Source organism: Pipistrellus hanaki (assembly GCF_964339955.1).
Source record: "Pipistrellus hanaki genome assembly, chromosome: 2".
Classification (NCBI taxonomy): domain Eukaryota; kingdom Metazoa; phylum Chordata; class Mammalia; order Chiroptera; family Vespertilionidae; genus Pipistrellus; species Pipistrellus hanaki.
In genome coordinates, this window is record NC_140504.1 from 106,331,324 (window position 1) to 106,356,812 (window position 25,489).

A 25,489-nucleotide genomic window follows, 5' to 3' on the forward strand; every position below is an offset into this window, starting at 1 on the left:
TGCATTTTAAGTGTTTATTCCTTTTAATTCATTGTAGGGAGGGATTCTTCACCTCAAGAGCACACAGTGACTAGGCCAGTCAAGAAGAGCCTTTATGGTTCTGTACAGACAGAAGCTCACAGTGATGTGCTGCATCACAGCCTTTCCCCAGATGTCACAGGCCCGACCTGGAGGCAAGGGATGAGATACAGAGATAACAAGGACAAAGGCAAGGGGTGGGAAGGTGGAGTGGGATGTGGTCCAAATGATGGTTAATGCCAAAGGTCTTGCCTAGAAGGTCAGCATTTTTGACAGTTTGTGATCTTGGAACCCCACCCCCACCCACGCTGCAGCAGAGGAAGTGTGAGGGAGAAGATAGCAGAAGCAGCCCCAGAGGATAATGGACACAAGACCAGAGATGGAGTTTACTTGGGACCCAGATACATCTCTAGCCCCACCTTTGTCCAGTAAGAACACACCCAGGCAATGGAGTGGGCTCTCCCCCTAGGCCAGTTTCCTCAGGGATCCAAGAGTCCCCTTCAGAGTAGAGCTGAGGACAAGGTTAGGGCCCACTCGGAATCCTGGACAGTATGATCAGGTGCCCAGAAATTTGAGTGAGGCCAGTGGAGTCTGTAGCCCCACCCAGGGCCCTGCCCCAGCCTCCTTCCCTAACAACCCATAGGCCCAGATGGAGACCCTCTGCTCTCCCTCCAGAAACCCAAGCCTCCTCATGCCTTAGTCCCTACCTGGGCCTTGGTTCCTGCAGGACCTGGCTTGGCCACCTGCACCAAACGAGAAATCCCCGTCAAGTTCTCATCTTCCTCTGCCTTCCCAATGGGGTCAGCAGCCCTGTTATGCTTCTAGCGCCAAGGTCCTGAGCCAAGTGCTCTTCCCAAACTGTTCCGCCCTGAATAGGTGAGCCTGCTATGGAAGCAGGGTTGGGACTCCTCAGGCCTCCCATCCACGAGTCAGTCAGCCAAGGGGCTCTGAGAATAGGTCTAGCCCTTGTATTACTAAAGGAATGCCAGAGGGAAACCTCACCTTTCCCTGCCACTGCTCACATGTAGGACCAGGTTCCGGCCTGCAGGCCAGGAATGCAGTCCCCCCACCAGGCCTGGCTACAGGAGCCAGTTTTCAGTCCCACCCACATGGCTGGCCCCAGATCCTCAGGCCTTGCTTGAGACAAAAAGGAAGCAAATCTCGTGATTTAAGAAGAGGGAGAGGCCCAGCCATTGCAGAGATGGAAGCTTCCTTGGTCTGACATGGGTCGGACATATTTTAAAATGGGAGCATCCTGACCCCTGGAGGTCCTCCCGGTAGCCCCCAGAGCCTCATCTGCCTTCCTCTCTCCTTGGGTGAGCTGCCTACTTCCACAGGGCCTGGTCAAACCTGTGTGCTGTCTTCCTGGGAATGCCTTCTGCCCCCACCCAGAGCGGGGCCTGGAGACCCTCCAACATCCAGTCGAGAGAGTGGAGGAGCTGCCTACCAGGCCCCGAAAGCAGGCCTGGGCAAGGACAAGGTCCAGGCCCTTCCATCCCATGTGGTTAGAAAAGGAGAAGCACTGAGGGGTGGGCAGGGTGGGAGGCAGGCAGAGAACCACTTCGAAGGGCAGTGCAGTCAGGGTAACTCCTAGAGTAGCAGAGGCGTGTCTGAGTTCTGTGCTGAGACGCTGGCTGACTCAGGACCAATGAGCCCCAGGTCATACAAATTAAGGATGGAGTCAGCAATGATGCGGGCTGTGCGCTTCTGGTACCCGCCGGAGGTCACCATGAGGATGGGCACTTGACAGCCACGGGCCACCCGGAACACCAGCTCATCCCGCTTCACGATGCCCTGTTGGGAGATTGGGAAGGTGAACTCAGGCAGTCCCCAACCCTCCCTCATTGTATCAAGCAGTACTGCTGCAGGTCTAGCCCTGCTTGAACTGCAGCTGTTTCCATCCATCTGCCCTGATATCAGGAGAAGCATCAATGTGGTCCACCTGTCCTGCTGCAGCTGAGCCCTCAGAGCAGACCATTCCCTCTGCCCCCCGCCTTCCGCCAAGTTCAGGACATACCTGTGGGCTAATTGACAGTCCCCCAAGGCGGTCACCCTCGAGGATGTCGGTGCCTGCATTGTACACCATGACGTCAGGAGGATGCTCCTGAAGGGCTCTCTTGAGGTTCCTCTCCACTTTATTCAGGTATTCGTCATCCTCAGTGCCCCACTCCAGCTCTACCTTCCGCCTGATGGCCTCTGAGAGGGACACAAAAATTCCCCCATGTGCAGAGACAGGAAACTGAGGCTTAAGAGGACAAAGATTGCTTGGATCCCTGCCAGTGCCCAAGGAAGGACTAGAAAATAATCTGACTCTAGCACTGCTCAGTCTCTCATTTCACTCAAAATGAAGCTAAACACACACACACACATACACACACACACACACACACACACACAAACACACACACACACACACACACACACACATCTTTTTCTTGGCGTTGCGATACTGTACAATGAATGTCTAGTGAGGACAGTACTGCTAGTTTAGTACCTAAACAACACATCCACATCAGACAGGGCTCTGTTTTACCTTCGTACAATTTTGAGGGGTGGGGGGAAACTCAGCTAAAAAGAGCACCAAAGCTGAAAGCAGGGATCCAAAAGAGAGAAGGGGAATTGCGAATAAAACACCTTGCCCAGACACAGGGATAGCAAGCTGTGCCCCCATGTCCAAACCCAGCACATTCAAGATTCAATTCTGAGACTGGTCCCTTGGGGTATACCAGCAGCTGAGTGCCCACAGCAGACTCACTAGCCCTTCCAGCATAAAGGTCCCCAAACTCACAAAGTGGGCAGGTGCTCGAGTTTTCATAGCTCACCTGAGCATCTCTGCCTTTAGTTGGTAAGTTGAACCTGCCTGCATTTATTTTTATTTTACTAACTATTATATTTGAATTGATTTCTTCTGTCTTATTTGGAATATCCTACTTATTTTCCCTCATTTCTTTTTGCTCATTCCCTGTGTGCTACAGACAGATTCCCTGTGTGCTACAACAGGGCCTGGTCAAACCTGTGTGCTGTCTTCCTGGGAATGCTTCTGCCCCCACCCACAGAGAAGCCTGGAGACCCTCCAACATCCAGTGGGGAGAGTGGAGGTGCTGCCTGCTATTCCAATAGCACCTAGGAATCTCTTTTTATTCTTTTAATGCCACCCCTAATATAAGGACCAATCTGTATGTTTTTTAAACAGAATGATGCAATCTTGGGTGGGTCATGTGACTTCCTTAGGTCTCAATTTCCTCATCTATACAATGGGAACAATTCCCACCCTGCAACACCCAGCACATAGGAAATACTCAGGAGAAAGCCCCATCCAAGCAAGAGTGAACTCAGGACTGAGAGTGGCGGGCAGCTTACGCTTGGCAAAGCGGTCTCCAGGGTAGATGTGGCGATTGTAGACATCCATGATGTACACGCGCTGGTCACCCATGAAGTCCCGTTCATGCCCATTGCCCTGCGGGGAGAACATGGGAGCCACTTGCAGGCAAGTGGCCTCAACAAAGCCAGGACCCTCCCTCCAACCCCACTGCCCTGTGCCTGAGCAGTGTGGTTTTCCCTTTTGTCAGAGGATCTCATGATTCTGAAGTGACAAAGCTAGTATTCAACCTCAAAACATTGGCCCCATGATCTTTCAGAATGACCTTAGCAAGCCCAGCCCTTTCAGTCTTCTTCAGGACACAAGGCATGGGATCAGGGATGTGAAACATAAACTGTAAGGGCTGTAATCATGTGGTTCAGGAGCTCAGTGTCATGTGATCTTGGAGCTGTCCCAAGCATCACAAAACCACAGCAGCAGAAGAGCAGGACAGCCTTCAAGAACCCACTGCATACCCTGCCCCACCTGGGACGACAGGAGCCAGAGCTGGGTTAAGGCCAGTCCTGATGCTTTGCCCAGCAGTGGCCAAGCAACCCTGCAGTGCATGAATGAACATTTTCTTGGGGTGCAGGTCCACAGGGCTCCTGGACTCTGTGCACTGATTAGGGAGCCACTGAGGAGTTTAGAGCACAAGAATAGCACTGCCTGTAGGGATTTTAGGAAGAGCCACCAGCCTGGTTTAGGAAGGCAGTCAGGAGAAGGGAGGAAGGACCCTCAATTTCACAGCAGCATTGGCTGGGGCGAGAGGGGTAGGAGGAGAAGGAAGGACCCTCTGCTTCTGGTCTCTCCAGGTACAGAGAGAGTGGGCAGTGGGAGAGAGGCAGATTAGGATGAAGGTGGCAGATCTGCCTTGGGGCTCACAGATGTTTCCAGGGGGAGGAGTCCCACAATGTAGGTTGTATGATGGATGCTGATGGGAAACACATGTAAGGGGGCTGAGGAGGGGGCCCACAGGACCCCAGCCCACAAAGGGCACTCACCTGATGGGCATCAAGATCAACAATGGTGGCCCTGGAGATGCCCTCCACTCGCTCAAACAGAAACTGCCCAGGGGAGGAGAGGGGAGAGGTGAGAACCCACACAGGCAGAAGACACAGCCCCTCAGGGACTCCTAGCTGGTGAGTGCCAGGGCAGGAGGACTAGGCAAAGACATTACATGCCCATGAGCGCTATGCAGCTCCAGAGAAGCATGAGCACAGGGTTAGGAAAGTCCTCCTGAGGGAAAGGGGCCTGTGCTGGGCCCTGAAGGCAGGAAGTCAGGAGGTGAGCAGGTGAGTGAGGCTGGCCTTCTGTGACTCTCCATGAATCCTGGGGAAATGTGGGGGTTGGGGGAGGAGAAGCCTCCCTTCAAAACCGGGCTGGGAACTTTATTCAACAATCTTTGTCTTCCTACAAGGTCAGGTCCAAATTCCTCCTTCTCTGGAAAGCCTTCCTCCCCTCTGTCTGCCCTTCAAGCTCTCCTGCGTGTCTGCTTCCTGAATGCCCAGGGTCTGCTGACCTGTCTCACCCCCACCATTAGTCTGTGTGTTCTGTGAGAACAGGAACCACAATGACCTGTTCTGGAAGCCCAGCCTGAGACCAGGTGCTGGGTGGTCAGGGGGAGCTCCATGTTCCACAAACATGGAGACCAATGCCAGCTCTGCCCCTCTGGCTGTGAGACCTCAGCTCTGGGCCTCAGTTTCCTCATCTGTAACATGAGGATTCACTGAGGTGAGCTACTGAGAACAAAGGTTGGCATAGGCTTGAGCCTGTAGTAAATGTCATCAGTATTATTGTGATCATTATTATTATTTCTACCTCCCCTCACTCTTCTGTAGGATGCCCTTATTGTTGATATACATGCTTCTCCCCAGTTCCTGCCATTGCCGGAGGCTGTACTATCTCCCTTTTGGCACGGGCAACACAGAGGAGAGTCCAATCTAGGTTTGAGCCTGAGACTGGCTGAGTAATGCAGGGACCTTCCTCCCCTCTGAGCTTTACTTCCTTCCTCTATAATGTGGGGTGAGAACACAAACTTGGGAGTGGCAAGGGGCCCCTGGGGTTGATCTCTTGGAGGTGATTTCCACATGCTCTCCTGCACACCTTGATGGCAAGTGTGATGTCAGCGTAGGCACAGAAGCCCCCTCCCCGGTCGCTGGAGCAGTGATGGAAGCCACCACCTATAGAAGGCAGATATGATGTGGTCAGGGCCAGGCTCAAGAGCTAGACCCAGGCACCCTCCCCTGCCCTCCCATGTGCCCTCCCTGCTCAGCTCTCAGGAAGGCTCCTGGGACTCCAGGTTAACAAAGTGAACTGCGTGCCTAGATATGTCTCCATCCCCAGGTCAGGAGGCAGCCTTGCCATTACAGCCACCCCTGTCAGAGAAAGAAACCTCTTAGGGTATCCCAACAAGTCAGACTCCAGTGCCCACTCACATCCGTTAGGGGGCAGAGCTCATCCTTCCCAAGACAGTAAGTCTCCATAGAGCTGGGCCTGTCCACATGTGAGTCCTCCTGCCAGAAAAGGGTGGTGGAGCTATGGGGCAGGTTTACCTTGGGAACCCCCAGATTCTGCCGGGTGATAGAAGGGGGTGACCTCTGCTGGTCATGGCTACCCATGGCAACAGTGAGGGTCCTAGAGACCAGGGCCCAGCCTCCTCTACTCCTCAACACTGTAACTATAGCCTCAGAGCCTCAGTGGCCAGAGCCCACCCCCCTGCCACCCCTACAAGAACTGAGTTGCAGGGTTTCTGAAGTTGAGCTCAGTAACTGCCTCACCTGGCAGTGTGAGGCCAGGGCCCAGATACAGGGAATGCCTTGCACCACCCAAGAGGCTGTCATTGGATCCTATTAATGAGATAACAGCCAACAGTGAACTCCTCACTGGCACTGAGCTCACTGAAGGCACCGTTATCATTATCATCTCCATTTTACAGATTAAGACCCTGAAGCACAGAGAGTGATGTGATGTTAGCAACTTGCCCTAGGTCACACAGCTAGTTAATGGCAGAACCAAGATTCAAACCAAGGGCCCCAGAGTCCTGTTGGGACCTCTATAGAAACACATGGCATGTATCACTCACTTGTTTATTCAGCAGAGTATCATAATTTAATGGTTAAACCAGACCTAATGATGGGTATCTGGCCATACCAAGAAGGCCTTGCAGTGTTCACAATCCAAGGTGGGAGTGGGAGAAGGCAGCTATGGGGCTCTGAGCAAACCATTAGGCTTCTCTCGACATCCATGTTCTCATCAATGTAATCGGACTGAACAATAACACCCAGCTCAGACAAGAGGCCGGACAGACAGGGCTTCACAAATGAAGTGCTGGGCCTCCATGAGGAGCACAGAGGGGACAAGGAAGGCCACGGGTGCGACCTCTCATGAGCCAATTCTGTGAGAGAGTCCAAGGGACTGGGGAAATACTGGACCTCAAGGCCCCTGAGAATAAAGTGATATTGATCCTGGGCAGCCCACCCACCATGACATGACCAAGCTCCTGAAGGCTGTCCTGGGCCCCAAGAGGTTGATAGAGTCTTTTGGGGGAGCCTCTGAAACTCTGCAGGTTTCAGCCTCACGCAGAGCTGTCCATGGGAGAGGGTGAGCTCCCCACCACTGGAAGTATGCCAGGAGCTGGGGAGCAATCTGGACAACTCTTTCAGACAAGGATTCCATGCCAGCTGGAGGCACTGGTTGGTCCCTCCTAGGCACCAGCATCTTCAAACTCACAGACACTTCCAGGATCCTTCGGCCCTCCCTGCCCCCAGGCCCTGGACAGGCCAGCTCCCCCAGGCATGGCACTCACCCACATTGATGGCCCAGCCTCGCTCCACTGCCAGCTTGCCCGCCTGGAGATAAGCACAGGGTGAAGGGCATGGGCAGCCCTCTTATTCACTCACTCATTCACTGATTCACTCATTCATCCCATAAACACTATTTCCAGCCAGCTCTGAAGACAGGCTTTCTGGAGGTGGTGACCTGAAAGCAGAGCTCTGAGGTGGGTCTAAGGAAGCATCCACTCCCAGTAAACTCAGTCCCAGAAGCAAGTACCAGATTGGCTGGTATATGGGATGTGCAGTGCAATTTTGTGAGGAAACTGGAATAAATAAAAGTACTTATGATCACACATACGCTGACAATGATTTTAATGTGGCCTTCAAAGGGAAAAAGACAAGTTTTTGCTCATAGAAATATAGTACACTGAATACTGAAATCCATAGGAAATCCAAGTTTTGAAGGTGAGCAGTAATACTCTAATAAACAAACAAACAAAAAGCAAACAAAAAAAAAAAGATACAAATTTGCAGGTAGAAAAGAAAACTATAGTGGTCAACAGGCATTTACCAGGTCTGAACTAGATATCGCAGACAGGAGTCTGAAATGATTCTCTACCTCCAATGAACTTGGCAACCTGGGGCTCATTTTAAAGAGAACTACACTCAGGACAAGAAACCTGTTTTGCTGGGAGTTTTCTTCATCGCCACACCTGCGATGGGGAAAGAGGGAATCACCATCCATCACTGACGCCATTTCCATCTTAAATTGGAGTACATTGGAGTGATCACTTTAAGATCTATCTCTGGGGGATGAGGATGTCTTACACACCAGCAAATATGATAACTCAATTGGATGTCCCTGAAAAAGGAACAGTGAACTCTGATACCCTGGGGTGGGAAAGGCTTTGAGAGGCACTGCTGGGCCTCGAGGAGTACTTAGGTTTTATTCCATTACTAAGTGGGAGGAAGGCATCCATATGGAGAGCCCAGGGTAGGCAACAGCCCAGGGTGGGCAATGGCCCAGAGGTGGGAAGGAACCAGGTGTGGGGATCCCCAGCCCTGCATCTCACCTGCCTCTCCACTTACCATTATGGTTCCTCCTGTCTGGATCCGAAGGGGCTTCAGCACCTTCCTCTGCACAAGGAAGTTGGGGAGAAAGATGACAGGGGGGATTTCTGTGATGGTAGCGACAGCAAAGGACCACTGTGGAAAGAGACGTAGGCCATTGGCCTCCCACTGCCATGCCCAGAGCTCAGAAGCAGCAGCTGGGAAATCAGATTTCCTGTAATGCCAGTTTCCAGGTGCTCCAGGTGAACTCTGGGCCAGGTGCAGTTACTGTGATAAGAAACAAGAACCCCATCCAGTCTGGCCTCACCAAGTTTGGGGTGCAGTAATGATCAGTTTACCCAGTACAGTTTTTTCAAGCCTATTTGGCCCACATTCCTCAGCGCTCCAAAGCCCTTGGCTGCCCTCTTGTGCCCAAAACAAGAGCTTAGGAGGACTCCAAACTATAGACGTGCAGACCCAGAAATGGTGACACTGAGGCCCCAGTCAGGGAGGATCTTTCTTGCCAAGGTCACACAGTGAGTCATAGAGCCAAGTCTGAAAACCCAGATGTCCTGCTTCCCCAGCACAGTACATATGACTTCTTCGTGTACTGAGAAGTGGACCTCTTTTCAAAAGAGGCATCCTGCCTTCTCTCCAGCTACTGAGGCAGGAGGACGGGGCCACCTAAAAGTCGTTTGCACCAAGATCAGGACACAGCTTTTCCTGTGACCTTCCAGACCCTCGGGCAAATGCCCATGCTCCATATCCTAAACCACCTCCTGCCAGGCTGAGAATGCACTAGGCTCATGCTCGCTGTGCCCACTGACCTCACACAGAGAAGGGCCCAGTAACTTTGTAAATGTTCATTAAGTGGGGGCTGGTGCAGTCCTCATGTCAGCATGCTTGCAGCCTAGATGGGAAGTAGTCATATGTGACAAGCCTTGCGAAGAAGAACATGGTTTGGGTGGGGTAGGGGCAGACAGGCTTTCTGGAGGTGGTGACATGAAAGCAGAGACTGAAGGTGAACAAGAGTTGTCCAGCTGTAGGGGTCAAGGTAGAAAAAATTACTAGAGAAAAGTAAGTCCATGTACAACAGAAGTTAAGTACAACTGGGACACAGAGGGCTGGTCTGCCAGCAAAGGCTCTCAAGCATGTCCGAGCAGTGGGAGCCTCAGACAGTGCTTCCCATGCTGCTGTAGTTGTAACAGGAGAACCAGTTGGGGGAATGAGAATAATGGCAGCCCCAGGGGGAAGTGAGAGATATGAGGGTCTGGGGAAGGTGAGATGGGGACAGTTAATAGAAGGCATGTGGGGAACAGATGGACAGAGGTCCAGGACACAAGGTCAGAACTCCAGGACTCCAACACTGAAGGGCAAAGCCCAGGTTGGAGTCCACTGGGACAAAAAGGGACTGTCCTGGGACCAGAGGGATGATGGAGGAGGGAGGGAGGGAGGGAGAGAAGAAGAGGGGAAGGGACAGAGGGAGGGAGGCTGGGGGAGGGAGGGGGTAGGGACCAGAGGTGCTCAGGAGGCCAGATACAGAGAAGGTTTCAGGAAGGAGTGAGTAAAGTGAGGTGGTGAGGCTGCCAAGGCATCCAGTGAGAGAGAATTGAGAAGTGCGGCCATTGTGATCACCAATCAGGAGAGATTTAGATTTGGGTCTGGATAGGCCTGCAGAAAAAGCATGTGCTTTTAAAGAGCCAGGAGGGGATGGTGGTAGTGCAGGGACACCCGGGAGAAACTGGGTCAGGAGGGCAGGACAGGACCAGTCAGCCCCCAAAGGGGTCCTGGTGGCTGAGGCCACCGGCCAAGGGGAGACATTTTATCAGGTTGCCTGCACTGCTATGAACACCTGTGTTGTCAGCTCTCACAGGCTGGCAGGGCTGAAGACAGCTGAGGGGGAGGCTTGCTCTGCTCCCTCACTCCAGGAAAGGAACCCGAGAGCCGGGTCCATGGGGCATAGATTACTGAACTGAAAGTAGAGATGATCATGCTTCCTTCCTCAGCTTTTTCTAAGCAGCAGCCTCTCATGCAAACCACATGGCCTGCACTGTGTTTCTGCCACCTGAGCCAGCCCATATGAAGGAGTTCCTGGAAACCTATGTCAACAAGTAGGACTGAGGTTTCTCCTGTCCAGTTGGATCTGCACATCTATATCACTCATCAGCATTTTCTCCAACCAATCAGATCAGCTCCATTTTCACCAATTACAGTGCCTTTTGGACCAATCAAACTGAGGATATGGAGTCCTCATATGCTGAGAATGGACTGATCAGAGGCAGGGATTTATCTGTATTAGGACCAGCTTCCCTCTGGCTCCCATAGGCACTTTCCCTTTCCACCAGAGACTGGGGATTGGTTTCTGGGCTGGGCTGGAGCCAACTAAACCAGAGCAGAGCAGAGCAGAGTTCTAGCCTGAGAGGCCTCATCTGAGGGCCATCTCCCCACCAGGGCCACTTCACGGCCTTGCTATATCGCAAGTGGGCTGTTTGCACAGAATTAAATTTCCTTCTTCACTGCACCCCAAACTTGGATTTCTGTTGGCATTAAATAAGTAGCAATGACCCCTGGCTGACAGTATGTGCATATGCATATATTGGTGGGGGGACAGACCCAGAGAGGACAGAGTGGCCAGCTCCCCTGTTCATCATGCCATCTCACTGCCCACCACAAGCCTGGCAGATAGAAGGCCTGGAGCCACTGTTTTCTTGGAAACAAATGAGTAAATACCCAAAAGAGCCTCTGAAGAAACACATTAAGTGACTAACTGCCATCATAACCAGCAGAGGAAGGCTCTGAGTACAAATGAAGCCACATAACCTCCTAGAGTTTGCGATGGACACTCAGAGAGCCTCAAATAGTTTCCCATGATGGACTGAATTAGATTATCGCACATGGGAGTCTGAAATGATTCTCTACCTCCAATGAACTTGGCAACCTGGGGCTCATTTTAATCAGCTTAACAATAACCCACAACCTTCGGACCAACTCTGGGGCTCATTTTAAAGAGAACTACACACAGGACAAGAAACCTGTTTTGCTGGGAGTTTTCTTCATCGCCACACCTGCGATGGGGAAAGAGGGGAGCACCATCCATCACTGACGTCATTTCCATCTTAAATTGGAGTACCTATGGTAACTCTGAATACAAATGAAGCCACATAACCTCCTGTGTGTCTGCCTGCCCCCCCCTCTTTCCCTCTCTCTCTCTCTCCTTCCCTCCCTACTTCCCTCCCTCCCTCACTCCCTTCTTACCTCCTTTCCTCTCTCCCTCCATCTTTATCTCCCTCCCTTCCTCCCTCCCTCCCTCCTCCATCATCCCTCTGGTCCCAGGACAGTCCCTTTTTGTCCCAGTGGACTCCAACCTGGGCTTTGCCCTTCAGTGTTGGAGTCCTGGAGTTCTGACCTTGTGTCCTAGACCTCTGTCCATCTGTTCCCCACATGCCTTCTATTAACTGTCCCCATCTCACCTTCCCCAGACCCTCATATCTCTCACTTCCTCCCTGGGGCTGCCATTATTCTCATTCCCCCAACTGGTTCTCCTGTTACAACTACAGCAGTATGGGAAGCACTGTCTGAGGCTCCCTGAGTGTCCATCACAGACCCTAGTAGGTTGTGTAGCTTCATTTGTATTGATCACAAAAATAGTTTTCTCTAAGAGGATTCCACAGCAGCTATAGCACAATGGCTCTCCATCAGGAAGGGTCCACACCAATGAGTTTGGGAAGTCCTGCTTATTTGCCCCCTCCTGGAAGGTCACAGCCCATGCTGGCACATTAAAGGCTCTGGGAAGTTCTGCTACAGAATCCCCTCTACCTTTGCTTCACCGCTTGCTTCTCAAACTTCCTTACCACAAACCTCCACCTGCCCAATTTGCTTTTAATATAACACCAGAGGCCTGGTGCATGAATTCATACACCAGTGGGGTCCCTACAAGATCAGGCCGAAACTGGCTCTCCAACATTCCCCGAGGGGTCCCGGATTGCAAGAGGGCACAGGCCAGGCCAAGGGACCCCACCAGTGCATGATCAGGGCCGGGGAGAGATGTGGGAGGTTGGCCAGCTGGGGAGGGACCATGAGAGGGCTCTAGGATGTGTCTAGCCTGTCTCGCTCAGTCCCAATCAGCTGGACCCCAGCAGCAAGCTAATCTACCAGTTAAAGCATCTGCCCCCTGGTGGTCAGTGCATGTCATAGAGAGCAGTTGAGCAGCCTTAGCATTCCAGTGTTTCCCAAAGTGTGGTACGCATACCCCCAGGGATACAGGGTATGGAAGAGTTTGGTGGGGATATGCACTGCACTGTGCTTAGCTGCGCCTAATTCTACATTCTCATGAGTACGAGGGGTACTCAGTGCTACAAAAATTATAGAAGGGGTACACATATGTCAAAAGTTTGGGGAACACTGAAGAGAAACATGCAAATTGACTATCCCTCCGCTACATCCACCAGCCAATAGAGCAAGTATGAAAATTAACCCACCAAAGATGGTGGTTAATTTGCATATGCAGGCATGGAGTGAAGACTGAAGACAGCATAGAAGGAAGCCAAGCGCTGCAGAGAAGGGAGTGAAGCTGCAGAGAATGGAGGGAAGCGAGGCGGCAGACATGAGAACGAAGCCTGTGGTGTGTTTCGCTCCCTTCTCTGCTTCGCTCCCCACACAGGAAGCCCTATTCTTACAGGAATAGGCCAGAGGAAGATTTATTCTTGCAGAAATCTTCCTGCAACGAGCCTCTAGTTAGCATATAATGCTTTGATTGGTTGAAAAGATGACTGGACCCTTAACATATTAGGCTTTTAATATATAGGATACTGTACTGTACTGATCTTCACAAAGCTGTAGCCATATGGGACAATACTGGGGAAACTCAGCTAGAGACTGAATTTTATATGGGCCAAGCATTAAATCACAGTACATATGGGATTTAGCCAAAGGAACCAGCTCCCACAAGAGAAGGTGCCCATGAAAACAGGGCTGAAAACATCAGCCTTCTTCTCAGCCCAGCTATGGCTCCTGTGAAAGCAGGGGTATAGCTCACTGATGAACTATTCAATACAGTAGCTGCCAGCTACACATGGCTACTTGTGTATAATTTTAAGTTACTTAATTTTTTTTTAAAGTTTTTTTAAGATAAAATTTGTTCCTCAGTCACACTAACCACATTTTAAGTGCTTACTGGCCACATGTGGCTAGTGACTACTGGATGGATAGAACTTTTCTAGAATATTTCCACCACTATAGAAAGTTCTGTTGGATATAGCTACCCTAGAAAGAAACATCAGTAGCCAGGGTGAAACATAAATGGAGGGAATGGGACAGACTGGGGGATGGAGGGTGGTGGAGACAGATGCTCCAGTGCCAGGAACAGATACGCTATCTGGGAGATACAGTGGGCTGCAGTGAAACCGCCCGGACTTGTCAGCAGGCCAGGCCCTCTGATAGCCTGGCCCCAGGCAAGGGCATTGAGGGACAGGCTGGATGGGAGCAGGAGGACAAGGCTCATAAGTCTTCCTCAGAGTCAATTAGTCTAACTCTGGACTCTGCCAATGCAATATAAATTTGAGCACAGTCCTCTACTTACCTGTACCTCTGTCCTCCTGTCTCCTTATTATGAAACAAGAGCTCCTCCCAAGTAGGCCTCGAATGAGGACTTAGACCATTGGAGACGCCTGTCCTCAGTGCCCAATCTAAAGTCCCGCTACCTGGCCCTTCGACTCCTGCCTTTGCTTCATCTTTGTACACAGCACTGGTCTCTACCTGACAATAACAATACCTCTATTGTTATCTGTCTCTCCCAGAAGGATGCCAGCTCCAGGAAGGCAGGCACATACTTGTTCCCTACTGCACAGGCAATGCTGAGAATGATGCCTGGCACACAGAACGTGCTCGTTGCACATGCTGTCAATCCTCCCCAGATCCCTTCCTGCCCCCTCTCTTAAAGAGGCCATCTCACCTGTCCCATCCCAGGAGAGCCTGTGAGAGCCTGGTTCTCTTGTTGCTGAGACAGTGCCCTGCCTATAGCACACCCTGTGGGATCAGGCTGAGGTCACAATCCTGGTGAACCCACGTGCAGGCCCAGCTTTTCCCCCTGTTTAATCTGCCTGATGCCTTCTCCCAGAGATTTCATGTGAAACCTTACCCCGGGTAAATCCCTGCTGCAGGCTCTGTTTTTAGGGCTGTGCTTCTCCAAGTGTGGCTCCTGAACCAGTAGCAACAATGGCACCTGAGCGCTCGTTAGATATGCACATTCTCAGGCCCACCCCAGACCTCCTGAACCAGAAACTGGGAGTGGGGTCCAGCAATCTGTGTTGTAACAAGCCCTCCAGAGGATCTGAGGCTTAAGCATATTTGAGAACCACTATTGTAGGGAACTTGATCACAGACAGGGCTTAACAAATGAATGAATGAGCTATTGTGAACCTGTGAGGTTTACCCCAGCCTGATGCCTTCGACCCACCAAAGATGCTTGCCCATCCCAGTGCCTGGTCAGATGTCAGGGTCTTTGTTCCCAACTACTTGGTTTGGGTAAGGGCTTTCCAGCAGTAAAGTGGGAACAAAGGGAGAGAAGGGGGAGGGAGAGAGTGCCACACAATTATCTAAGTTGATGACCAAAAAAAACCTCTGACAAAATCCAACACCCTTTCATAAAATCAATCAAGTTAGGAACAAAAGGGAACTCCCTCAACATGACAAAGGGTGTTTTTCTCTCTCTCTCTCTCTCTCTCTCACACACACACACACACACACACACACACACACACACACGCACTCTCCCATTGTTAACATCATACTCAATAATAAAAGACTAAAAACCTCCCACCTAAAATCAGGAACAAGCCAAGGAAGACTTGCTTTTGCCACTTCTGTTCAACTGGAAGTACAACCCAAAGCAATCTACATACTAGTACAGGGGTCTTCAAACTACGGCCCGCGGGCCACATGCAGCCCCCAGGGGAGTCTGATCCTGCCCACCAGGTTTTTTGGGCAGTGAGCGCAGCCAAGGTGTTACAGTAGGAATTAGTAGTTTATATAGTCCGGCCCTCCAGCTCTCTGAGGGACCGTGATCTGGCCCCCACTTTAAAAAGTTTGAGGACCCCTGTACTAGTATATAAAAAGCGAATATGCAAATTGTTTCCATGGGAGTTCCAGCAGTTTGATCGCTTGCTATGATGTGCACTGACCACCATGGGGCAGAAGAAAGGCCCCAACTGGCCCTGATTATTCTCCAGGCCTAGGGATTCTACCCATGTATGAATTTCATGCACCAGGCCTTTAGTTAGAAAATAAAATATAAAATGCCTCTAAATTGGAAAGGAAAGTGGAACTTCTCCCCATTCACAGATGGCATGATGTTATATTTTAGGAGATCCTAAAGAACCAACACAACCCCCCAATTAAACCTAATAAATAAATTCAACAAAGTACAGGATATAAAAATTAGTTGTATTTCTATACACTAACAACAAAATCCAAAAAGAAAGTTAAGAAAGCAATTCCATTTACAATAACATCAAAATTTAAAATACTTGGAATTAATTGAACCAAGAAGAACCAAGACATACCCTAAAAATTATAGAACATTGTTGATGAAAAAAGATCTAAATAAATTGAAAAATATCCTGTGTTCATGGATTGACCTAATATTGTAAATATGGCAACTATCTCCAAATTTATCTACAGATTCAATACAACCCTTATCAAAATCTCAATGGCTCACTGTTCTCAAAACAGCCTGGTACTGGCACAAGAACAGACATATAGATCAATGGAATCGAATTGAGAACCCAGATATCAACCCAAATCACTATGCTCAATTAATATTTGACAAAGGAGGCACGAATATACAATGGAGTCAAGACAGTCTCTTCAATAAATGGTGTTGGAAAAATTGGACAGATACATGCAAAAGAATGAAACTAGATCACCAAGTTACACCATACACAAAAATAAACTCAAAATGGATACAGGACTTAAACATCAGACGGGAAACCATAAAAATACTAGAAGCATCCACAGGCAGCAAAATCTCAGACATATGCCAAAAGAACTTCTTCACTGATACTACCCCTAGGGCAATGGAAGCTAAAGAGAAAATAAACAAATGGGACTACATCAAAATAAAAAGCTTTTTTACAGCAAAAGAAACCATCAACAAAACAACAAGAAAGCCCACTGTATGGGAGAACATATTTGCAAATGTTACCACTGATAAAGGTTTAATCTCCAACATCTACAGACAGCTTATATAACTAAATAAAAGGAAGATGAATGATCCAATTAAAAAATGGGCAATGGACCTAAATAGAATATTTTCAAAAGAAGACAGAAGGAAGGCCAAAAGACACAGGAAAACATGCTCAAAGTCACTAATTATCCGAGAGATGCAAATCAAAACAACAATGCAGTACCATCCCACACCTGTCAGAACGGCCAACATCAACAAATCAACAAACAACAAGTACTGGCGAGGTTGTGGAGAAAAAGGAACCCTCGTGCACTGCTGGTGGGAATGTGGACTGGTGCAACCACTGTGGAGAACACTGTGGAGTTTCCTCAAAAAACTGAAAATGGAACTCCCATTTGACCCAGTAATCCCACTCCTAGGAATATATCCCAAGAAACTAGTAACACCAATCAGAAAGGATATATGCACCCCTATGTTCATAGCAGCACAATCTACAATAGCCAGAATTTGGAAACAGCCTAGGTGCCCGTCAGCAGATGATTGGATCCAAAAACCATGGTACATCTACACAATGGAATACTATGCTGCCATAAAAAGAAGGAATTCTCATCATTTCCAGCAACCTGGATGGAATTGGAGAACATCATGCTGAGTGAAATAAGCCAATCAATGAAAGAGAAACACCATATGACCTCACTCATTTATGGATAATAAAGAACATTATAAACTGATGAACCAAAAGACAGATATAGAGACAGTAAAGCAACAAGCAGACTGTCAAATTACAGCGGGGAGGGGAGAGAGATTTGGGGGAGATAATAGATCAACCGAAGGACTTGTATACATGCATATAAGTACAACCAATGGACACAAAACTCTGGGGAGGGAGGGGATGTGTGGGAGGGAGGGAGGGGGTCAAAAAAAATCAATAAAATATATTAAAAAAATAAATAAAAAATAATAATAAAAAAAATTTAAAAAATTAAAAAAAATAAAGTTAAAAAAAAAATCTCAATGGCTCTTTTTGCAGAAACAGAGAAGCTGACCCTGTAATTTATATGGAATCTCAAGGCACCCTAAACATCAATATTGAAAAACATAGTTTAAGGACTCACATTCACAATTTCAAAACGTATTACAAAACTTAGTAATCAAAACATAAGATTATGGTATTGCATAGGATAGACATATAGATCAATTCCATAGAACTGACAGTCCAGAAATAAATCCATAAGTCTACAGCCAACTGATTATTGGTTATCTATAAGAAGCTAAAACTAGTCAACAGAGAAAGAACAGTCTCTTTAAGAAATGGTTCTGGGAGAACTAGATATCCACATGTAGAAGAATGAAATTGGATGCATATCTCACACCATATACAAAAATTAACTCAAAATGGATCCAAGACCTAAATATAAGCTAAAACTATAACACTCTTAGAAGAAAACACAAGGGTAAAATCTTCATGACCGTGGGTTTGGCAACACAGTCTTAGACACCAAAAGCAACCAACAAAAGAAAAACATACAGTAATTGAATTTTAGCAAAATTTAAACATTTTGTGCACAAAAGGACATTACCAAAAGAGTGAAAAGGCAACCCACAGGATGAGCAAAAATATTATTTGCAAATCACATAATATCCAGAACATATAAAGAACTACAATTCAACAGCAAGTGAATAGGCATTTCTTCAAAGAAGCCATATAAGTGGCTAAAAAGCACATGAAGAGATACTTAATGTTATTAACCATTATGGAAATGCAAATTATAACCACAATAAGATACCACATAACATCCACTAAATTAGCCACAATAAAAAACAAACAAACAAAAAAACACACAGAAAATAAGTGTTGTTGAGGGTGTTCAGAAGATGGACCCCTTGTGCTGGTGTTAGAGATGTCAAGTGGACCATGACTGGGTAGCACAGTTGATTAGAGCATTGTCCCAATATGCAAGGTTGTAGGTTCAATCCCTGGTCACTACACAACAAATCGATATTTCTCCCCCACTTCCTCTTTCACTCTAAAAATCAATAAATTTTTTTTTAAAAAGGAATGTAAAATGTGTAGCTGCTGTGGGAATCATTTTGGTGATTCCTCAAAAAGTTAAAAATAATTACCATATAATTCAGCAATTCCACTGCTAGCTGGAATTTTAAAATAATTTAAAATAGGTTCTCAAATGAATACTTGTATTTATGTTCAAAATAACACTATGTACAAAGATCAAAAGCTGGAAAAACTCATCTGATACAAAAAAAAAATGTGGTATATCCACACAATGGAATATTATTCAGTTTTAATAAGGAATGAAAAACTGATGCATGCTGAAACGTAGATGATTCTTTACACTGTGCTCATTGAAAGAAGCCAGACACAGGAGGTGACATATTCTATGATTCCAGGTATACTTATGTAAAACAATCATAAAAGGCAAAACCAGATTGGTGGTACCCCTGCAAGGGGGAGGGGAGGAGAGGAACGGGAGCAGCTGCTTAGTGTGGAAGGGTTTCTTTTGGGGTGATGAATATGTTTTTGAACTAAATAGAGGTGATGGTTATACCACATTGTAAATTTACTAAATGCCACTAAATTTTATGCTTTAAAATGGTTAATGATTAACTTTATATCATGTGAACTTTACAATAAAAAAAGGGAGAGAAGAAAATATAAGAGAGAATCAGAGACCCTGAGGGGTCCTATTTCCCCTGAGACTTTCCTGGGACATCTGCCTTCTGGTGCTATGTTTCTGAAAACGGTGCTTCCTTTTCTCCTACAGGACTGTGATGCTTTAAGGGCAGTGTCGAGGCCCAATTCACATCCCGGCTTTCTGGGGCTCAAGTCAAAGTTTCTGAAACATCCTTGCCTTCTTTCTCTCATATGCACCTACTCATCTGAACAACAGAATATCGTGTTCAACTGCTACTTGCCTCTTAGAGCCCAGGATCTCTCCCAACTGCACAACCTCCTTCTTACTGGTCTCCCTGCTTCTGTCTTGACAGTCTATTCTTACCATAGTTTCCAAACAACTAGGTTAAAACCTAATCAGGTCATGTCCCTCTGCTTAATACACCCATGGCTCCCACCTCTCTCAGAGCAAAGCCACAACAACGGGTGGTCTGGCCCTATCCTCTTCCGACCTCACTTCCTACCAGCCTCCCTTCATCCCCTCCAATCCAGCCACATTGCCTTCTTTGTTGTGGCTGCAACACATTGGAGATACCACTGCCTCATGGCTTTTACACTTGCTCATTCTTCTGCTTGGAATGTCCTCCTAGATGTCCCCATGCCTACTCCCTCTATGCCCTCAGTTCATGATCACATCAGTAAGATCCTCTGAGATCCCCCATTGCAAACTGTGGTCTTCCTCACCCCATTTTCTGCAGTACACTGAGTGCTTTCTACCATCATATATAATTGATTTGATTTTTGTGACATTATCTGACTCCCACCTAAATGCCAGCTCCAAAAAAAGATCTTATCTCCTTTGTTCCATCTTGTCTCCCCGAATCTAGAACAGAGTATGATGTTCACTAAATACCTGCTTCATAAACATGTCCTGGGCATTGCCCAGCTCGGGATGCATAAGGACGAGATGTCAAATCTGCATGACACATCTCATGGCACACTGTCACTGGGGTTAGTAGGAGGCAAGAGCCTGCACTGGCCCAACCCAACCACTACCCTCAGTGGGGCCACCTCTGGGCCTTGCACACAGTAGGTGCTCAATAGACATTTGCTTTCCTGAAAGGATATCATCTGTCAAACATCAGATTACAGCATCTCCTTCAATGCCCTGTTTATTAAGTATCAAAGGCCACACCAGTGCAGGGCCAGGCATGAATTCCGAAATGTGGGGGGGGGGGGTGGGGGGGAAGGGAGAATACAGAGTGGAGGTGGGGCAGGGGAGAGGGTTATGTTCCACTGCACACACGGAACAGCCAAGGAAGAGCAGCCCTGAGAAACCTGCATGAACTCTTCAAGTGTTCACAGCAGAGAAAAGAGAAGAGAAAAATGCATATGTCTGCAGGGTGATTGGGATATTTCTACGCAGCAACACCGAGATGCCAGACAATGCCTGAAGTGGACATGTGTCTCACCTGAGCGTGAAGAGAGCAGCACATGTATCACGCTTCTATAGCACCTGGAACAGAACCAAAACTTTTCCCACAGCCTACAAAACCCTGTGTAGTCTGGTGCTGCTGGCCTCCCTGAACACTCCACATGCCTTCTCAATATCTCAGTCCCTTCAACTTAGCTAATCAATCACCCTTCTCCTGCTGCAGGAGGTCAAGTCCCTTCTTCCCAGTCTGAGGCTCTGGAGCATTCTTTCTTCAAAGCTCCATCTACTCCTTTGTCATCTACTCCTTACTATTTAGTCTCAGCTCAAACTTCACCTCCTCTGTGAGACCCTCCCTGATCATTCTAAATGAGCTTACTTCCATCCAGGGCCCTCAATTTTTTCCTTCATAGCCAAGGTGTATCCTCTTTCTGGGCCTAAGCTTTTCCATCTATGGAAGGGAAGAGCCTGGTGACCTCTACTATGGCTCTCAGTCTAAAATGAATCCTTCTTTAAAAACAAACAAACACTTTATTTAATTTATTGGGGTAGCATTGGCTAATAAAGTTATATAAGTTTCAGGTGTATAGAGCTTCCACACTCCTGGGGGCAGAGAACCTATTACATCCCTGACCTCACCATGGCAGGCTAACAGCACCAAATTTGGATGCAAACCCCTGCCTAGCCCTCCCCTCTGCTCCCACAAAGGGGACTGACTAACTGCCTCCACCTCAGGACCTCAGCACTGACAACAGCTGTAGGTCCTCTAGAAGGAGGTCATGAGCAGACAGCCTGTAGGTGGGATTTTAAAATCTTGAATGAGTAAACACATTAAGAAATCAGGAACTGTCACTTAATAATCTGGATTTCTTGCTTTGCTTCAAAGCCAAGTACTCTGGCCATGCTGGGCCTACAGTGGGGCTGGGTAGCAGCCACCCACTTGGGAAGGGCCACAGCTTCCAGTTCACCCATACACTACCACCTGCACAACCAGATATGTTCCCTGCTGTGCCCTGGGGGTGTCAAACTCATTTTTAGCGCAACAGTTTTCAACAAGTTTTTAGCAGTACAAGTTCTCAGAACAAAATCTTAAACTTAAATCCAATATAAAAATAGGCCAAATAGAACAGCTTGGATTGGATAGGGACAGGGCTGGGCTACCCTGTCCATCATCTCAGCAGGTCAGTGCAGCCTGTTCATAGAGCACAGATTGAAAGTCAGTAATGTAGAAACCCCAATCTCTGCGAAGTTTCACTCTCCACCAAGTGGACATCCCTGCTTTCACAATTCCGGAGAGTGAAAGCTCATAACCCTGCAGCAGTCTAGCCATCCCTGGTGTCTGTGACACCTTGCTCTTCTTGGGACCACAGACTCACATGCTTCCCCTGTACTATGGACAGGAATTGATCCCGTTTAGGCTGTGCTTTCCCAGGCTGAGCTGCCCTCCCCTGGCCACTCCTCCTGGCAGACAGCCCTTCTGGCCCTTGGCCTTGTACCTTCAGCTCGTTGAGATAACGTCTCGTGTGCACCACCAGCAGGTCCTCCTCTGAGGCTTCCTGTGCCTCTACCAGCATGCCGTCAGACAGAAGCTTCTCTTCTGAAACCACAAAGTGGGCACCATACTTCCCTGCTAGGAGGGCTCAGCCCAGTCCCTCCCACAGGCTGACCTCTGTCAGCCCTGCCCCAGGGGAAGGTGGGCATTGATGGTTTATGGGCATTCTGTCAACAGGCCGCCTCCCAGGCCAGTGTGAACAACAGCCAGGCCCTTAGGCCAGGAGACTTCAGATATTTTTCACACAAAGATCCTTTCCAAGCCACTGATAGCCACAAGGTGAGCTCGGGTGTGTCTGGAAAACTTTCAGAGGCAGATGACACCTGCGTCAATAATGTTGACCCTCAAGGTGAGAAAAGTTCTTTGATTCTCCCCCTAACTTCTGATGGCATCCTGGGAGGCTCAGTGTGGTGTGGCCTCTCTTTAATCCCTTCCTGACTCATGATCATCTCCCTTTTTAACCCCCAAAAAGCACTCACAACCTGCAGCAACAGTTGTCAGCAGCCTGAAGCAAATTATACTCTTATTTTCAATGCATTTGTATTTCCCATGACTTTCTATTTATGGCAAGTGAAACCAGCTTTTCCCATTTAGATGACATATGTTTCCTTTTAAAACAAGTTTATTTAAGTTTTTAAAAATGAAGGCTAAGTCAATAAAAAATATGAATTAAAAATGGAACAGGTGGTATGAAGAGATGGCAAGGTCCCAAGAGTGGTTTGCAAATGACCAATGTTTAGAAAACACTGCATTATTTCATTACCCCTCACATACACCAGATAAGATTTGTTCCATTTTTCAAAGGAAGAAACTGAGGTCAAGAGATGAAATGCTCTAGAGCACAGTGAGAACAGGCCCATGATTCTCTGGGTTCTAGGGAAATCAAAGGGACAACAGGGTCAGAATCTAGGGGATCTGTTTTAAAGTGTTACCCTTAGAAACCAACCCTGGCAGAAACCAACTAGTTACATATATTGATATTTCTCACATATACCATGTTTCCCCGAAAATAAGACATCCTCCAAAAATAGGACCTAGCGCATGGAAAGATAAGACATCCCCTGAAAATAAGACCTAGCACAACTTTGGGAGAAAAAATTAATATAAGAAACTGTCTTATTTTCGGGGAAACAGGGTAGTTCCACAAACAGTAGGTATTCCTCCTAACGCACCCCCAGAACATTTTATGGCTCCCCAGTGTCTTCAGGCAAAGGGCCAGCTCTTTTCTTGGAGGCACCCAAGGCCCTTCACCATATGACCCTTGCCCCCTTTCTACCTACATCCTCATAGGAGAAAGGAGAAAACTCATGAGGACTGTTGGCTCCGGATGAGGGAGACAAGGAACTAGGTGATACTGGAGCCAGAGCCCAAGAAGGGGAAATGAGAGGAGTAACTCAGACTGGAAGCAGAGCATGAAGGACCATATTCAGAAAGGCCAGAGAACAACAAGGTGAGGGCAGGCTGGCTCTGCTCACTTTGCCAGAGTTCTTGCACAGCTGCACACAACTTGTATTCTTTTCAACTTAATATTTCTGTGAATACTCACTCTAATCACTACTGCAGACTGAAAATAAGTATCACTTGCCATGAATAGAAGCTAGCCAGAAATTTAAAAAAAAAATATATATATATATATATATATAATAGGACCAGTGTTATTAATCTCCAACTTGACTCTATTTTCTGCAAGGTGCAGAGCCTCAGGCTTGCTCTGGATTTGTTAAAAAGGGAGATGGGCTTAGTGTTTAAGATGGGCTAGCCCCCAAATGATAATGCGGACTTTTCACGCCAAATTTTTCTCCATGGTGTGATCAGAAGAACTGAGCCATCCTACACCAGGCAACATTTCCGTAACACTTCCTACTTCCCTCAGTTAAAGCACTCTTGATGCAGAGGGAACAATAATATCCTGGCACTAGCCTACTGTGATGCCTGGATTTCCCACACCACAGTTCAAACAGTGCATGTTTGACCTTGCCCAGTGAGATGAGCTATTTAGGGTAGGAGCCTGGAACTCTGAGTTTCAGATACCTGCTACTTAGTAGCAAGGTGACTGTGAGCTTGTTTCCTAAATTTTCTGGGACCCAGTTTCCTCCATTTGTAATCAATGGAGTTGGAGCAAGAGTTCTCTTCTTCTTGGACTCTCTGATCTTGTGGTGGATAGACATTGGATTCCTCCAAACTTCAGCTTCCTGTGTCCATCATTAATTAGCTCCCTTTCTACTGGACTTCCAGGGGAAGACACAAAACTTAGGTCCAGAGCGATGGGGAGCTAGGGAAGGTTTGAGACACGGACATATGCTTAGAAGTTTGGGTTGGAAAGTCCCTTTTCACGGCATGGGTGGAAGGCAGTCTGAGAGCTGAGGCTGGAGGCAGGGGTATCTGAAGCTTGTGTTAGGGAAAGGCAATGGTGGAAGGTAAAGGAAACAGATGCAGGGTCCAAGGTGGGCCTTCCATACCTTTTAGGAAGCTGATCACCTTGCCCCATTTTCCAGAGTCAAAAGGATGCAGCTTCTCCAGGCCCATAAAGGTTATATTGTAGCGCGGTGAGTACACGATGGGCCACCGGGTCTCTGGCACGTGCTGGTACAGCTGGGTTGTGTGCGGCCTTCCGTAGGCATGGGGACAGAATGCACAGATAGAGATGGTCTCAGTGTGGGAAGCGGACTCCCATTGTGCACCAGTCGGCTTTGATTTACCAGACAGACTTGACCTGGTACCACTAGCTAGCTGCAAAAAAGAGGCCACACAGCAACAACAATAATAGCTGGTCCTTACTGAACATTGGCTCTTTCCCTACCACCTCTCCATCTCACCAAAGGCTTTGAGAGGGGACTAAGGCTGCAAGACCTCAGCACCTCACTTCCACATTATAACAATTACACCTAACAGCTGTGTTGCCCTAGGCCTCAGTTTCCTATAAAATGTGTGCCTGTTGCGAAGACGGAGAAAATGCATCTAAATAGCGGAGCAAAGAAAGCGTCCTGATCGCGAAAGCTGGGGCTCCAAAACAGACATTTGGGGCTCGCGCGGTCGGGCCCAACAAGGAGCCAGGGTGCTAGTCATCTCCTATCCACCGCGCAGCTTACTCCCTACCCCACCCCATCACACTTCCGCAACTGCTGCCACCTCAGGGGCCTCCGCAAGACTGGGCTCCCGGGATGGGCTCCTGTTCCCTGGGCTGCTGAGAGACGGCTCGGGCGGACCCGGCGCGGGGCCCACTTGGGCACATCCGGCCCCAGCGTCCCCTCACCCGCCATGCCTGGGCCCGCTCCTGGTCGGCTCGCCCGGCCGCCCGAGCACTTGTGCTCCAGCCCATGGCGACCCCCGGGAACCTAGGGGACCAGGACTGGCGCCCCGCCACGCGCCCCCCGCCACACTCACATCCCGCAGCAGGGCCCTCCCAGCGCTGACGCCGCTCCAGGACCCGGCGGGGCGGGGAAGGTCCCGCCCAGGACACGCCCCCGGCCTCGCCGCCTCCATCGGGGCGGA

General features: G+C 48.4%; 1 protein-coding gene across 5 annotated transcripts; it reads right to left on the reverse strand.

Annotated features, from left to right (window-relative positions):
* HDAC11 (histone deacetylase 11) lies at positions 1-25,489 on the reverse strand. Of its 5 annotated transcripts, XM_084872252.1 has the most exons (12): positions 25,382-25,489; positions 24,457-24,605; positions 21,942-22,042; positions 8,239-8,355; positions 7,182-7,224; positions 6,154-6,222; positions 5,698-5,751; positions 5,480-5,556; positions 4,378-4,440; positions 3,379-3,475; positions 2,036-2,214; positions 1-1,812 (listed from the first exon to the last, which is right to left on the reverse strand). In XM_084872252.1, coding segments are annotated over exons 1-12 (1,155 nt in total). In that variant the 5' UTR covers positions 25,384-25,489; the 3' UTR covers positions 1-1,608. The 5 variants fall into 5 exon arrangements, with proteins under 5 accessions (XP_084728378.1, XP_084728375.1, XP_084728379.1 ...); XM_084872249.1 differs by lacking the exon at positions 6,154-6,222 and having other exon boundaries at positions 24,457-24,727; positions 25,382-25,444; XM_084872253.1 differs by lacking the exons at positions 5,698-5,751; positions 6,154-6,222.